Below are 17184 nucleotides of genomic sequence, written 5' to 3' on the forward strand. Positions count from 1 at the left end.
AGTATCTAATTAAAGGAACCCTCAGTATAAGTTTAAATGAAAATTATTAGACTAGATAGATTTCCAGTAAGTTATGGACACCAGCCTAATTAAAAACACTATCACAAAATCTTTCAGAACAAGGAGACTTTAATTTATTGTCCTTACAGAAAAGAGGTCTGGAGAACTCCTTATATGATGCTAAACACTGGCATGACATTGAACTACAGAACCTAGGCTCTGTCATTAACAAGCTGGAGGCAGAAATGGGAGAAATCAAAGCAGAAACTGAGCAGCAGCAGAGGGATCGTGAAAATCTGCTGTCCCACAAGCTACAGCTGGAAAAAGACATTGCTACATACCACTGCCTTCTGGATGGAGAAGCAAGCAGGTATTTTTTAAAAATAATTAATGTGTCATGAACAGAGACAGCATTGTATACAGCTGAGAAATGGCATTGTCCCACTTAGTTAGGTGGTCAGGTGGGTGGATTAGGAGACACTACACAGGGGTGTATGCCTGAAGTACACCTCTACAGATGTTCCTAAAGTATAATCATGGGAGGTGAGGGGTTGCCAGCAGTGAGAGAGCCAGCCACAAAAAAAGAACAGCCATGGGCCCCATAGATCCATGAGCCTTCTTTTTCCAAAGAGTTGAGACTTAAAATGAAAAAGCCCCCACGGCTTCCAGGCTATCTTAATGGCTACAAAACAGCTGTGTCGTTACTTAGTATCTTGGGAAATACATTCCTAAAATACCAAGTAATGACACAGCTGTTTTATAGTCATTATAGCCTTATTCCCTTCCCGAAGCCCCTTTCCCTCCCTATCTACAGCCCGCCTCCTTCGACTTTGCTCCTCTGGAAGCTTCCATCCTCTCTGTAGAAAAGGAAGCAACACAAATTAATCCATGACACAGCACTTGAACACCCAAGTAATCCCAGGATTATTCAGATGCTTAAAAGGTAAAGCATGTTCTCAAGTGCTTTCTTGGATCAGGACCTTCATGATTAACATTTTAGCTCTGTTCAGGAATTCAGCAAAATAAATGTGTTTGTTTCTTTAGTTAATTTTTTCAGATTTATCAAGTAACACATCATATTCTATCCCAGATGGAAAGAGTAAGGGAAATTTTGATTCAAAAGAAAATACATACTACATATTTGCCCTCATCCGATTTGTAACAGATCTCCCAATTCAGCAAAGGCACATAAGCATTTTTGGAGAACAAAAGTGGATCTAAACATACTTTAAGTTGAATGCGTGTATAGGTGCTTTGTTAAACTGGGGCCTAAAGAACAAAATTTAACCTTGTAGCCATGTCTTTTTATAAAGAAAAAATAGTTTTCTAAATAACTAACTAACTTGTAAAACTCTTTTATATTTTGAAGCTCTCTAGTTACCAACACTGTCTACACAGCCAATATTCCCCCATTCACATTCCAAATCAAAAAATGTGTGTGTGTTTTTGTTTTTTTTTTAAATCAAAGGCCCTCATTGAGGTGGCTTGTTTTTGAGACAGTATAATCCCCTGCTTAATGAAAAACATCCTGCTGCTAAAAGTTGGGTCTTGATCCTGTACACATCAGAATCAATTGCAGAACTCTGGCTTCTGTACAACTGGGCCATTAGGTAGTAAAAAGACAAGCACATATACCACCTAAAAATCTTGATGAAAGTACAAGCTAGGAGTTTGAAATAAAATTACTGTCCCTGATCCCTCTAAGTTTTGTGGGAAAGTGTTGAGAAAGATATTTACATTGCCTCTGTGCGCTAACCAGAGTGTCTGCTATCAGTGATTGCACAGAACTATTAACCTCACACAGGACTGGATATATAACATAATTGCACCTATGTAACTGGCCTCTCACTGGCATAAAAAAATGGAGCAGGCACACAACCTACCACAGTAATGTGCTCTAACTCAGTTAGAGTATGTTTTTTTCTTTTCACATAAGAAAAAAAATTAAGTGAAAGTTCACCAGCATAAGTTACACTAGAATTACAAGCATCCAGCAGAGCTATGAGATAAGACTATACAAATGTACAGTCCCACCACTTCTGTCTGAAAGAGCCTAGAGCAAAATTGCCATTCTATAACTCACCAGGATCATTCTGACCTACTACATGACTTATGGGCCTGGGTGCACACAACATGTTTAAGCAGTGATAGTCACATCTTTGTAACCTTATGTAAATTACATTTGTATCCAAAACTAACAGACTTGCAGCTATCCCAGGGTAGCTGCAAGCTGTAGATGGTTATTGCAGCACCTTCCCCCTGGGTGCAGGTGATGCAGAAGTTAGCATGATGGAGCCAACGGCTCATCTGGGATAAACCACTGAAAGATGTACATGATCTTTTAACTAGAAAAAATACCACTCGCTCCTTCCCCCATTTCCCCAATGCAATAATACCTTTCTTTTTTTCTTTTAAGCTGAAACCCTATTATTGGCTAGTAGTGTAATTAAAACACTCCTGGCTAAAATTCAGGGCCACAAGGCCTGTACACTTTTGAAGTGTCACTCCAGATTTGCACTAGGATGAATTTCACATACATAGCAGGAAATGAGAGAGGAAAGCTAGAGAAAATGGCCTGATTCACAAAGTTTGAATGCAGAGAGAATTTTCCGTAAAATGTGGGTGGCGTTGAATACGAGTCTTGATTCTGAGAACCTCGTCACTAAATGCATGTGTGAACTCTTCATGGTCAAAATCTTCAAAACTACATTTTGCAAATTATCTTGCTTCAATATCAAGACATTATAAGAATTAAGTTATAGCCAATAGCAGAGTATCTTAATAATGATCAAAGCATTCTCAGTGAGCTGCAATAAAACTCATGGCTAAAAATCATCTCGGAGTTGAGAACCGTTTATCACATGGTCTATGAACGAACAAGGACTGAATATTGCACAGACCCTGATTTAATCTTCAATGTAAGGGTAAATAAAACTCATTATGAGATAAATACAGAAGGCTAAATCTGTTCTCAGTTATGGTTAAAGCCCATTGAAGTCCATGGAACTTCACCAGTGAGAATGAAAGTAGAATTTAGTCTGAAATGTTATTTTTAAACCGATTTGCAATAGAGGACAAATAATATACATATTTTTTAATTTTCAGTTGATTTTGATGTTCCTTGTGCACAGAAGACAACGTTGCTGTTCAAACAAAAAGATGTCATTGACAAAAAATGTTCGTGGAAAGTTAAAAAAAAAAAAATCCAAAGCAGCCTGCTTTATTCAGTTTGATTCAACAATCTAAGTAGGTTGTAGCTTGAACAACTTTATTAGAAACTCCTCACATGATTGCTTTGCTTACACATTTCAATTTGCCCATGTTGTTAAAATAAAAATAAAATGAAAGAATAGTCAGTTTTAGTTGTTCGAATTTTTTCCTCCAACATTGCTTACTGCGGCTGAAAGGCATAAGAGCACAGACCTTTTGTTTATCCATTAAGTACTGTGAACCACCTCCTTTTGCAGTACAAATAGTCTATAATACCATCATTTGTCTGCTGTGCAACAAGCAAAAAAATGTATTTTTAATGCAATGGATGGAAATGTTTATGTTGCATCACAAGATTTTGGCCTCATTACTGTAAAATTTATTGTACACTAATATGTCTGACACAGATAAAGCATGACAATAATTTGTTGCAATTAATTTTGCAGTAAGCAGGCGGGGTCAGCAGCAGCAAGGCAAACTTTCCATCACTGCCCTGTAAACGCACCTTAATTCTGTTCTAGAGGAAATCTGACCGAAGATAAAAGAAGTTTGTTCAGTCTCCAAGACGATTCACTTTTTGGTCTCTGATGATTACAAAGAGAGCCAGCTTGTGCCAGCATAGATTCATAGATGTTAGGGTCGGAAGGGACCTCAATAGATCATCGAGTCTGACCCCCTGCATAAGCAGGAAAGACCGTTCCAGACCTTGGCCACTCGAACTGTGAAGAAGTTCTTCCTAATGTCCAATCTAAATCTGCTCTCTGCTAGCTTGGGGCCATTATTTCTTGTAACCCCCGGGGGCGCCTTGGTGAATAAATACTCACCAATTCCCTTCTGTGCCCCCGTGATGAACTTATAGGCAGCCACAAGGTCGCCTCTCAACCTTCTCTTGCGGAGGCTGAATAGATCCAGTTTCTCTAGTCTCTCCTCGTAAGGCTTGGTCTGTAGGCCCTTAACCATACGAGTGGCCCTTCTCTGGACCCTCTCCAGGTTATCCACATCCCTCTTGAAGTGCGGCGCCCAGAATTGCACGCAGTACTCCAACTGCGGTCTGACCAGCGCCCGATAGAGGGGAAGTATCACCTCCTTGGACCTATTCGTCATGCATCTGCTGATGCACGATAAAGTGCCGTTGGCTTTTTTGATGGCTTCATCACACTGCTGACTCATGTTCATCTTAGAGTCCACTAGGACTCCAAGATCCCTTTCCACTTCCGTGCCACTCAGCAGGTCATTCCCTAGGCTGTAGGTGTGCTGGACATTTTTCCTCCCTAGGTGCAGCACTTTGCATTTCTCCTTGTTGAACTGCATGTTGTTATGTTCTTTGATCTGAGCCCCTTCCGACCACAATTTTTTACAGAAGGCCACTACAGTAGCAGCAGACTGTACTGGATCGTATTTCAAATAAACTGGTGATTCTGAGGGAGAACTGTCCACATCTTATTGTTAACTCACCTCGTCTTGCTTTTAATAATCAAAATGTTTATAGTCTAATTTTATTGCTTTGTAATATGGTTATATTCACTGCTAATGTCCAGGAAGTTATCATGTATCAAAAAAATATAACAATTTTAACCTTAAACCAGTAAACCTTTATATGCAAACCCACTAGTCCCTCCAAGTTAATAAAGCTAAACACATGCAAGTTTGCAGGATCAGAACTTCACAATATAAACAGACCAGAGGAAAAAAAAATGTTGGGCAGGATCTGTTTTGGGATATCTTATATTAAGGAATCCAAAACTGCTGAGAAACTGGATGGAAACCTAATTGGGAAATAGCCTGAAATTATTTTAATTTTGTAATAATTAAATGTCTGCTCAAGTGGCAAAAGTCCCTTAATGGATAACAAAAATAAATACTCTCCAGACTTGATACACTTCATTTGCTAGTAAGTGAGCTTTAACACCCTGATCATGTGCTTCCTCCCACACAACCCCATGTGCATCTAATGTACTTTCTGAATGGTCTACAAGACAAAACAATGAGATGTAATAAGGAGAAATTAAATATTTAAACTACGATACCTACATGATTTTGGTCAAAATATGGCTAGAAAGAAGTATTTGTGAATTGGGTTATGCTTCATTAAACAATGAAGTGTTTGTATGCTGCACCTATTGGCTAGGGACCTACATTACACATAAACCAGTTTAAGTGATCAGAAACTGGTTTAAACTTAGAACAGAACAGATATTCAGTGCACATAAACCAGTTTCAAAATGGCCAAAACTGGTTTGAGAAACCTGTTTGAATGAAGTATCAGACTTCACTGATTTCACTCAAAACAGTTTATACAATGTCTGTCCCAGACCACTTCCTGGTTTAACTTAAACCAGAGTCCCCCAGCATCCCAGCATGCTCTCTGGGCTGGACTCTCTGCTCCAGCTCAACAGGGCTGGCCATGCCCCCTTACTCCCCCAGCCAGAGCAGGGGCAGGGGCAGGCAGGGACAGGGGCCTGGACAGAGAAGAGTTTAATTCTCCCCTCCCTGTCCCACAGGCAGAGGCCTGAGCCAGGTCTGCCAGGTGCTCCCCCATCACTGCAGTGGGCAGAGGGGGCAGGGAGGAGGATTATTCTCCCCTCTACCCTCACTGCCCCGGGGGACTGCAGCTGGGTCTGCTCGCCCTGACCACTGCCGAGTGGCAGAATAAGCCCCCTCCTGTTCCCTCTGCTGGAAAGAGGGGAAATAACCCCCATTCCTGGCCCTTCCTCCTCCCCACCAAGGGGCCCTGCCAGCCAGCATCTAGCCAGGTGAGGGCTTGTTGGGGAGCAAGCTCCCCTGGCCAGGTCAGAAATGCCAGTGCATCCCAAGCCCAGTAGCTGCCACTGCTGTGCCCTCTTCCCTGTGCAGCACCCGGGGCTGCAGCTGAACAAACAGCTATGGGTTGGTTGAGGAGGGGGGCTGTTCTGTCCTCAGCTGCTGTGGCCACAGCTGTGCCACACCACGCTGCTCTGGGTGGGGGGAAGCTTCTGCCTCATGCGTGGCTCCAGCTCCTGGATGCCTTGGAAGGCAGAAGGTGCCTGGGTGGCAGGCTTCAGTCCAGGGGCTGCAACCGGAGCTCCATGCGCAAGGCACAAGTCGATGGGCTGAAGCTCCCCCACCGCTGCCACCTCCCAGAGCAGAAGGAATGGGAGGTGGAGTAACTGCTACAGGCAAAGGGAAGCTGGCATGGCCCGGCAGGGCTGTTTTTCTCCCCTCATCTACAGTTGCAGCTTCTGCTGCACCATGCCACACTGCTCAGGACTGGGAGAGCTTCCTTCAGCCTAGCGGCTTCAGCCTAAACTGGTCTGGTGCCACTGGGCTGAAGGACGCTCCCCCAGCCCTGACTGGCACTCTGACTGCAGCCCCCAGACTAAAGCCTTCCACTCTGGTGCCTTCTACCTTTCAAGGTGTCCAGGAGCTGGAGCCAGAGCCAGAGCTCCATTCATGGAGCAGAAGCTTCTCGCTCCCTCCACCCAGAGCAGCGTGGCACGGCACGGCCGTGGCAGCAGCAGCTGGGGACAGAACAACCTCCAGCCCAAGCCAGCCCACAGCTGTTAGTGCAGCTGCAGCCCTGGGTGCTGCACATGGCAGGGAGTGCGGTGATGGCAGCTGTTGGGCTTGGGGCCCGCTGGCACTTCTGAGCTGGCTGGAGAAGCCTGTTCCCCAGCCAGCCCCACCTGGCGGGGCCAGATGCCAGCCAGCAGGGACCCTTGGAGAGGTGCAGGGATGGGGGTTATTCCCCTGTCCCAGACACTGGAGGGAGGGGGCTTATTCCTCCACTCGGCAGCAGTCAGGGCAGGCAGGCCTGGCTGTGGTCCCCAAGGAGCAGTGGCGATAGAGGGGATAATAACCCCCCTCCCTGCCCCCTCTGCCTCAGGGGCCATGCTGGCCTGCCACTGCAGCAGCAACAGGGGGACACCCAGTAGACAGCTTGGTTCCCTGCTGGTAGGTCAGGGAGAGGGGAGTTGAACACGGCCCCCAACAGAGCTTCCCTACAGCCAAGGGTGTGCTGTAGCACCCCCAGCTCCTGCCCTGAGCAACTGCAGGCATGTAACAGCACAGACGTGCAGGCACAAACCAGTTCAACCTAGGCAGGTTAGACTAACCTACAAAGCTTGACTCAATTCAAGCTTTGGCTTTTTCAAAGTCTGTCTCTAGCCCTTAGGCATGGCCTTTGTGTATTCTCTATTTCATTTCAAACTTAAGCTCTTCAGAACTGGAACTAAATTATATATTTGCACAACACCTTGCAAATTGTAGGTGCTTCTCCAATATAATACTAATGTTAACACAAACTGGTACACAGGTGATAGGATTATGGTGTATCAAACAGTTTCTTTAAAATGGACATCATCTGGGATTTGTTTCGGTCAACAAACACATAACGTGAATCCCTGAATCTACCAAATTGGTCAGATTTCAGTGAAAATTGTATTTTAACCTGAGATTCAGTGAACTGCCAGGCCTCCCTACATTTTGAGGAAGAATCTCAAATTCACATCTCTACTACAGAACAGACTATTGCTGTCTTAGTGGGTATTTTTGCCTCGTGTGCGCTAGAATTGCAGTGAGCATCTGTAAATCATTAAATTAATAATCTGTTAGCAGGAAGGGATACATCATACTGATGATAAGCATCTCCTTGCTGTTTCTAATAATGCTTCATTAACAGGTCTGAAAAGGCTCTGCTGTTCCCATTTCAACACAAACCTGGATTATAGTTTCAAATGATTTGCCGTATTTTAAGTTTGGGTTTGAACACAAACATAAAATATAACATTAAATGTCAACTGGAGTTCTGAAACAATCTTTTATTAATTGGAAGTGCACAATTCTTGAAGGACACGCTCTTCATTCCTCAGTTTCAACACAAAAAGGGCCATAAGTACAGAACTTCCTGTGGCCTGTCTTTTCTCCAAGTAAAAACTAGAAGACAACCAAAATCTTTCCATAAGTAGTCTGCCAGATGTGCAACACATAGCACAACTGGCTCTACTAATGCAAAGTGCTTTCCCATAAAGTTAATTAAAAAAAAAAAAGCTACTTGATTTCTGAATAAAACTATCACGATTTTTTTCTATGGTATTCATCACTAGACTCATTGGTGACACGTAGGGGGTCCACATGCACCCCCTGAGATTGGCCTTGAACCCCGAGAGATTGGCTGCTGCTGACGCTGCTGGCGGTATCTGCAGGTGGTCACCGATTGCCACTTACAACCCCCACCCACTGCTGACACCACCACAGCCTCCTATGGACAGTCCCCGCTCGCCCCGCCCTCACCACTGACATCACCGTAGCCACCTGCGAGCAGTCCCCGCTCACCACCACCAGACCCCTGCCACCATCTCCATGCCCCCCCAGCCTCGTGAGGTATGAGGTGTTCATGACCAGACTAGTTGAGTACCATGCTTATGTTAATGAATTATCTTCACACTGGCAGCGAGCTGTAGATAACATTTAGAAATGGGTAAGTGAGGATCAGAGATTAAAGGAAAGGGTTTCATAACTGGTCCCTGATTTTGCCTAAGATCTCCAAACTAGCAATTGTTGTATATGTGGATATATATTTCTCCACTGAAGTATTTCAAACTAAGCTTTTTAAAAGAAGATGCATTATTTCAATTAAGGTTCCCTTTTTGTGTTAAAACACGGATTTTGGTTCATCTTCTATTGCAGTTTCCACCATACATACTGTCTAGTGTAAAATCCTAGTTTTTAAATTTAAGCATAGCAATGTTACTAAAGGATTTGTTTTACATTCTTTTTACTAAGAACACAATGTAAAAAAAAGCTTTTAAAATCCTTAGAAGGATTCAAGCAGGGATTGTGTAATTATCTTCCTAATAAGACTTTAGACATCAAAGCATGTTTTTGCCATAATTAAATACATTTAGACAACATCTGGGAGGGAAGAGCAGAGAGAAAAAAAAGTATTTCCAGCTTGAAGGTATGAAATTGTACCAAATACTTAATAGCCACAGACATATAAAAAAAATGAATCTCCCAAACAAAAATCATATGCCAGCTCCCTGGCAAGAATCCTAGCAAATTCTTCACTCTCGGCAGCTGCAGAGGACAGCTGTGGTTTTCATGAGGGCATCGTCCCTGGACCTTACTAGTGCCCTCCTCTTTTTTTTTTTTTTTTTTTTTTAATTGATTTTACTACACAATTATTAGAAAGAAACCTTTGATCCCTGTGTATTGTTCATGTGATTTGGGAATACAAAATCACTTTACAAAGTTATGACCACCACCATTTCACATATAGAAAACAAAGGCACAAAAAATAAAAATGAATAAGAAGTACACTTTCCTCATTAAAGCACAAGATTGGGAGTCTGGAGAGAGGAGTTCTATTCCCAGTTCTTGCAAAGACTTTGGGAGTGGGCAGGCAAAACAGTTACATTGATGGGGAGAATTAGAATTTACTATTGCTTAACTGAAGCTACTATAACTTTTACATGTCTGCTTTATCCTACAGTAAATGGAAGCAAAGGGTCCAGGTATGACCATAAACTGCATTCAGCTGGAGGGCTTGGTCACAATGTGGTGCGGCTACTCGTGGTGGGGTAGCTCCTATAAAATACTGCAATGTTGCAACCTCCAGAGTAAGGCAAATATAAGGACCTCAAAACCCTAGCCCCCACTGCTTTGTGGATACTCCTTGGTTGGAAAGGCTAAGGGACATCATTATGACAGAAACACAGCCTTGCTGAGGCATTAGGCAGTCAGCAACAGCTCTAACCTGTTGCTCTCTGGCAGAAGCTACAACCATTGAGGCACTGAACATCTGGACTGGGTTTGGCCTTTGGACTCTGTCTTGATGGTCTAAAAGGAGGATGGTAGATCTAAGGCAGCCTCCACTCCTCAACACTTGCCTACATGTATGCATTGATGGTCCTGGTGTGATGGTCGCATAGACCTCTTTTACATAGAGGATTGTCAGTTGCTAAGAAACTGGAAGCTAAACTGCAGTATTTTACCGCCAATTTCATTAGTTTCAATTTCTGTGGGACAGCACCAGAGGGACAAATTAGATCGGCTGACACAGTGGCCTGACACTTTAAAACTAATTTTTCATCTGCCCATGACCTTTCTATGAGACACTATGCAAGTCCCTTAGCTTCTCTTTGTTTCAATTTCTCCATCTGTAAAGTGAGTATTATAATGCTTCACTACAACTGAGGGGACTTAATGCGTTAATGTTTGTAAAACATTTGAGATCTTCTGATTGACAGTGGCACAAAAATGTAAATGGTTTTAACCAAGGTTGGTCGGTGGTGCATTTAGCAAGATAATCCTGACTAGACCTTGGGCTGTGAGCTCTACAATGAATCTTTCTGTATATGTACTGGGTGCGTCTACACATGCAATTAATACACTTGAATTTTTTGCACAGAAAATCCTTTAGGGTGTGCATCTGTAGAATCATTAAGCCTGTCAATGCTTTATACATCAGTCTGATCCATTTCATGCTACCACAAAATATTCTGAAGTATCTGCATTGCTTCACAGTAGGCTTTTGGGGGAAAACAACAAATTACATATGGAAAGAAAACTCATACATAGCTGCATAAACCAAAGCGCTTGTAAAATATCAGTTGATACATTTAGCCCTATCCATGACATTAAAGTATAACCTGCTCTAAACCAGCAATGTAGGCTTCAACATTTTATGCCTTTATTTATGCCTCTGTAAAATGCTGCTGCTATATTTTCTGGTTGCCACTGAGTCTGTTCCAGATTTAACAGCTGAAGCAGCTCTGAGTACCATGCTCATAACAAGTATTAAGTCTCTAATCAAGAGCTGGCCATTCCACTACTTTATGATATTGTATTTGCAAGGGATAACCGACGCAGGAGCTAAAAGCAGCAGAAGGACATTAGGTTCATATTACTCCTGACTTCAGATTTAACAACAACACAACAATCACCTCAAAGAAGTTATGTCAATTCCTGAAATGTAAATTATGTATCTCAGGATTACATGCTGCACATTATTTAGTAGCAACACAGAAGAAATTACTAGTTCAGCCATTATAAAAAAGTTAAAAGGAAAACATGTTATATGGAAATTAATTGCATGGTGTACTATTACTTGGCTGCCTGTAGCCTGAATGCAAGTGGAGGCAAAACATCAGCACAGGGAAGGTAAGTACAGGCAGTCCTCGACTTACAACGTTTCGCGTTACAATGTTTTGCACTTACAATGTTTCTAAATTGACACCCTGTTTCAACTTTATGACATCAGTCTCAACTTACAACGATGCAATACCATGCCAGAGAACAAGTTCGCCGTGTCACTCATCTCCCTGGAGAATATCTGTCCAACCTTTCTTGGACACTTTCTTTAAGAAAGCAAACAAGACTCCAGAAAAACTTTCAGCCAAGACTCCTGAGAAGACTCCAGCCAAGAACCCTTCAAAAAATCCAAACAAGAGCCCTTCAAAAAGTCCAGCAAAGTCACCTCAAAGAAGTCCTTCCAAATCAATATGATTGCTATTTATGATATAAACACATTAATGTAGCTATATTACTCATCTATAATTGATCGAGTACAAAATTCTGGGGTATTTTTGGTGAAAATAGGGTATCAGGCCTTGGTTCAGGAGCCACTCTCTCATTTATAACATTGTTTCTTATGAGAAAATTGGTTCCGAGTTACAACGTTTTGACTTAAGATCAGTGTCCTAAGTCTGAGGACCACCTGTATTCTTTCACAGTAAGCAAAATGTCAATGCCCTCACCCTTCTCTGGAAATGAACTTGGTGAGAAGACTGAGGGGGGGACATGGATTCACCTCAAGGAGCAACACATTTAAGATCTAACAATCTTTGGCAGGGGTGGGCAAAAGATGGCCTGTGGGCTAGATCCACCCTAGCAGCTGGTTGTATCTGGCCCATGGGGTCTGCCTGCCAGTTGACTGGATCTGGCCTGCAGCTGCCCCTGCAGTGCTTCACATGGGGCTAAGCCCACACCAGGGCAGCCAGCACTGCGCTCCTGCCCATGCCTACTGGCCACAGCCCCAACCAGCACATAAAGATTCCAATGCGGCTTCTCCTGGTGTGGCTACAGCTCCATGGGTGCTGGTCAGCAACCCTTGCCTCCAGAGCTGGCTCTTCCTCCTGCTGCACTGCTTTAGCAAGAGCCGCCCACCTAAAGCTTCCTCCCCACCTGGAGCAGCACAGCAAGGCCAGGAGAAGGAGATGCCATCGGGGTGAAGGGAGCTGCCACACTGGGAAAAGCCTAGCCAGTAAGCTGTGCATGCTGGCTAGGGTGGGGCTGGTAGGTGGGAGTGCAGCATGGGCTGCCCTGGGCAGGAGCCAGCAGGGCTTGACCCCATGCAGAGTGCCATGGACTGCACCACCTGGCCGAGCTCTGCTGCACCCTTCCCCCTCACTACTGGACGGCTCCTGGGACCTAGCACTCAAGTAGCTCTTCCCCCCAACCCTAAATATACCCCCACCCCCTCCAGAGGGCAGGGGCATGGAGGGAGTGGATCACTTGTCCTGCTCCTGAACACTGCTCCCTGCCTATGGCCCCATCCCACATAGGAAGTCTTGCCGAGCTGTTGCGCAGGAGGGGCAGGGGTGCTGACTTGGCCCGCAACAGCTCATCAAAACTTCCTATGTGGCCCCTGGGCCCAAATTGCCCATCCCTGATCTATAGGTACTTATTCCCTTGGCTGGTCTTAATTTGGTACAGCAGTATTCACATTAAAAGTGAATCAGGTTTCCCTGCATTTATTATCACTTTTAATATTTACAACCATAAGCACTTGTTCTGTGCAGAATGAAGCTCAACAAATAAACATGCAGGCTGTGAATTCTAATAATATAATGCAGTATATACATATCAATAATAAAAGGTCACACAATATTAGCACTGTTAGGTGTACAATGTACCAAGTACGTACACACACACACACACACACACACATATTTCTATATTTTAATTTTGTTTTTCTATTTTCTTGATTGATGTTTTCACTTGGCAAAATACATAGATTCTGAAACTTTGGAGGATAACACTGAATAGTCTCTTGCCTTGTGTGCACTTAAATACTATTATTACCTCTTTGTACTTAGTATATTCTATCCCAAGTTCTTGAAGTGCTTGAACAAACTCAAGATAAGTATCACTGCTACACTGCAGAAGGGGAAACTTGTAGAAGCTAAATGGATGCTTATCTTGCTGGGATCCTATGACCCCAGCTGACTTCCTGCCCTTTGGGCAGAGGGCTGGACTTGATGATCTTCCGAGGTCCCTTCCAGCCCTAATGTCTATGAAATCTATGACTTAGCCAAGGTTATATACACCCATTTACATATCCATATACAAATACATCGACCTCTGCTGGGAGTGTGTTTCATGTTCTGGTTATCCTTACAGAGAATTTCTTCCTTATGTCCAGTCTAAATCTTTCCTCTGTTATTTTGTGTCCATAGGTCTTCATCCTCCCAAGGGGTGCCTTTCTGAACAGTTGCTCCCCCAGATCTTGGTGCTCCCCTCTGACATACTTGTAGGTGGCTATCAAGTCACCTCTCATCCTCTTACTCACACTGAACACACACATATTTTATATATACGTGTGTGTGTGTGTGTGTGTGTGTGCGCACACACACACACACACACACACACACACACACACACACTAACCAACTGCCCATCAAGAAATGACGGGGCAGGGGCGGGGGGGGATGGAGTCCTGTGCACCTCCTCTCCTCCCATCTGGGCCTGCTCCCCTCTTCCCTCCTGCTGCTTGGGGTCCAGCTCCGTTCCACCCTCCTCAACACAGCTCCAGTGGCCTTGCCCCCACCTCCACTCCAGCTCTTGATTTGCCACTTCATTTAGCACCAGTGTCCTTGCATTTACTCACAATCATTTTCTTATGAGCAGTCCTTATGTACCAAATGTTTTTGCACAAGACCACTGTAGTCTTAAATATCCAAGAATTTTTTTTTTTTATTTTGAACCAATGTTTTTCCTGGTTTTTGACAACAGGGATTCCTCACTGTTTAAAATAACTCACACTTTGCTGCAGCCAGTGTTCCCTAACATCTTCTGTATCCTTGCACTGACTTGCTGAAGGGAGATATTCTTTTGTAATATCTAGACATTAATGTGCCTTTGGATTTTATGCTAGAGAAGGAAAGGAAGGGATCAGTGGGTATAACTGATTTTAAGACACTTACAGCAGTTCAACAGCCTTATTGATTAAGTTCACCATTCAGGCTGAAAAATCTTTTTATAGCACTACAATCCATTGAGCTACCCAGGGCTAGAAACAAGACTGAACAACTGTGGTATCTTACCTCTTGATGCATACCAGACTTCAACCATCACAGTAAAGTAAGAAGAGTTCACATATGCTCACATCCACTGTAACTGGTTTCCAATGTGCACAAGATTCACAATCTAGTAAAAAAAAAATATTTGGCTTTTAAATTTTACTTTACCAGATTTACTACCATGCCTGTAGGATCTCCTCCTCTCAGTAACAACCTTTGGTCAAAAAACCTACCAGTGACACTCAAATTACACAAAATACCATTAATGATAAATAACACACGCCACTGAAATCAAAGATCCAAATCCTAAAATGGTCCAGTAACAGCAGGAGCTCCAATCCAATATTTTAGGCCCCATCTCTTCCCCAAGCTCCATATGGATAGATTTGGTACCTCAGTGACTACATATGATGTTATATAAATGGTAATCTTAAACAGCATCGTGCCACAATCCATCTGGACTTTATTAAGCTACTTATAACAGGGGCTCCTTGTTTGAATTCCAGGGCTGTTCCCTTAATACACACTCTTCTTCACTAGACTATGTAGCATTTCACATTTAAGCTAGGAACACAGGTTGTCTTTGTGTCCTTGAACATGTTGTGCCCCTGTTTGTCCCCAAAATATCGTGGCCTTGGTATATACACACATGGCCCTACTAATCAGGCTTAAGTGAATGGCTGACTGAATGCACTGCTCCTTTTCTGCCATTGAATCAATGATACAATCCCAAGATTATTATTCATATGTACTTGATAACATCCCAGGGTAAACTATTAGTACTTATCCTGTATACCTTAACAGGATTTACACTGGGACAACAGACCGGGACTAAATGACTGCAGGATGAAGCTACATGTTACACTTACACCACACTAAATCTGTGGAACATGAAGTGGTGTTAAAGTGACAACCTGTTATAAGCAGTCCTGTATCAAGGGTTAAAACATTTCTCGCCTGCACAGTGTGGACTTGCCGTTAGCAGGCTGGCAAGCAGGGATGTGCCTAGGAGCCAGGGCACCCGAGGCATTTATACATGCGCTTCAGGAGTGGCGGGGGGGTGGCAAGGACACTTTAACTAAAGCTTGTCAAATCAGCTTTAGTTAAAGCACCCCTGCAGTCATTTTCTAGCATGTGGATGCTGATACATGCAACTTTGGCGTCAGCTGGAGCACGGTAATTGCCACAATTAATGAAGTCTGCGCCAACACACTGTGATTAGAGCATGTGGGAACAGCCTCACTGCACGTGTATAGGTGCCCCTGGGTTCTAGTCCTGCTTGAGGGAGTTGGGGCTCAAAGTAGTGCATCCTGGGATGCTGGAGGACTACAAATGGCTCATTTTTCGTCTCCACAGAGCAGGCTGCAGTTGCCCTAACAGGAGCTGTGTAGCATGCCTCTTAGTTAGCCCTGGCCTGAAGGGGCAGAAGACTGCGATACTCAGGCACTTGGCACAAGTGAATGAGCGGACACTTCTGTTTTAAGCACTCTTAGCAGGGTCTATCATGCAACACCTCACTTTGCCCTCCCTAGGCTCGTGTACAGTCAAGATCCTCCTTTCTGTCTGTCAGGGCAGTTATGCACATGCAAGCGTCGCAGCTCCAGGTGCTTTGAAGAGCGCCTTTGGTGATGCGATGCCTGCAGTTGTATAAGCAGCGAAACGCGCGTCGGCACTGAGAAAATGGCGGTGGCACTTTTGAACAAACACACATAAAAGGTGCTTTCATCCAAAAGCGCACCCCCCACCACTTTCTGTGCATTTCACCACTTACACAACTGTGTGCAATGCAGCACGGTGCGCGTCAGCTCATGTGCGGACTCAATTGAGTCCGCTCCAAAGCGGCAGATCTCTGGTGTATCATGGGACCAAAATTTTGTCTATAAAATGCTCTTAGGGTGGCCATCACAGAGGACATTCCGGTTTTCTACTACTCTGTCTTCTAATTGATACAAAACCTAATGTCTTTACATTCTTTCGTTTTCTCTTGAAGAGAGAACGAGAGGACAAAGGCATCCGGTTTCGTATCAGAGAACAGAGTACAACCAGACTGTCGTCCATCTATGATGGCCACCCTAACTATACTGCGCACCTCGAGCTGCTCAACAGCGGAGTTCTGCGCCCTGCATTCCTTCACGCAACGGAACATGCAAATCAGGCTCGGGAGCCCCGCCCACTCCAGCGGTGGGCTGCCAGTTTAACGCTTCAGAAAGTTAAGGGCGGGGCGCATCCCCCGCCAGGCCCCAGGTCACCCGGGTCCCCCGGGCCGGACCCAGGAGCGGGCGAGGACAGCCCCGCGCCACCCCACCCCCGCACTGGAACGACGTCGCAACCAGGCGCCTCATGACCCCACCAGCCTGCGCGAGGAAGGAGGCCGCGAGGAAGGAGGCGGACGGGAGGAGAAAACTCAGCCAACCTTGACTGCCCCAGCTGCGCCTATCACAGAGCCGCTTACCTCCTACGCAACCCTCACACACTATGACACACCACCGACTGCTAGCCCCCCCCCATCCGAGGCTTTCTATTGGTCGGAGGGAATGTCTTCGTCGGCCTGCCATTGGTCAGCGAGGGGCGGCGCATGCGCCCTCCGTCACATTGCGTTGCGCGGCGAGAGTAGCCCTTTTTTTTTTTGACCTCTCAACCAACCCCCCACAACCCCTTCCTCTCCCAGGCTGTGTCAAGCGGCGGCCACCAACGT

General features: G+C 44.5%; 1 protein-coding gene and 1 long non-coding RNA gene across 6 annotated transcripts in view; one reads left to right on the top strand and one right to left on the bottom strand.

Moving 5' to 3' along the window:
• BFSP2 (beaded filament structural protein 2) overlaps nucleotides 1-3842 on the top strand; it is a 32330-nt gene extending 28488 nt beyond the window's left edge. Inside the window, exons 6-7 of the mRNA XM_006020629.2 lie at nucleotides 150-370; nucleotides 3106-3842. Coding sequence (XP_006020691.2) covers nucleotides 150-370; nucleotides 3106-3109 — 225 coding nt within the window. The 3' untranslated portion in view covers nucleotides 3110-3842. The remainder of the gene's footprint in view (nucleotides 1-149; nucleotides 371-3105) is intronic.
• The window catches only part of LOC102386335, a 113707-nt gene extending 96574 nt beyond the window's left edge, over nucleotides 1-17133 (bottom strand). For all 5 annotated transcript variants that reach the window (XR_003093291.1, XR_003093290.1, XR_323452.2 and 2 more), the window contains exons 1-2: nucleotides 16942-17133; nucleotides 14514-14616 (exon numbers count right to left, since the gene is read on the bottom strand). This is a non-coding gene — a long non-coding RNA (uncharacterized LOC102386335). The remainder of the gene's footprint in view (nucleotides 1-14513; nucleotides 14617-16941) is intronic.
• Between the last annotated feature and the right edge of the window lie 51 nt (nucleotides 17134-17184).

The sequence above is a fragment of the Alligator sinensis genome, unplaced genomic scaffold (genome assembly GCF_000455745.1).
Source record: "Alligator sinensis unplaced genomic scaffold, ASM45574v1 scaffold54_1, whole genome shotgun sequence".
Taxonomy (NCBI): Eukaryota; Metazoa; Chordata; order Crocodylia; family Alligatoridae; genus Alligator; species Alligator sinensis.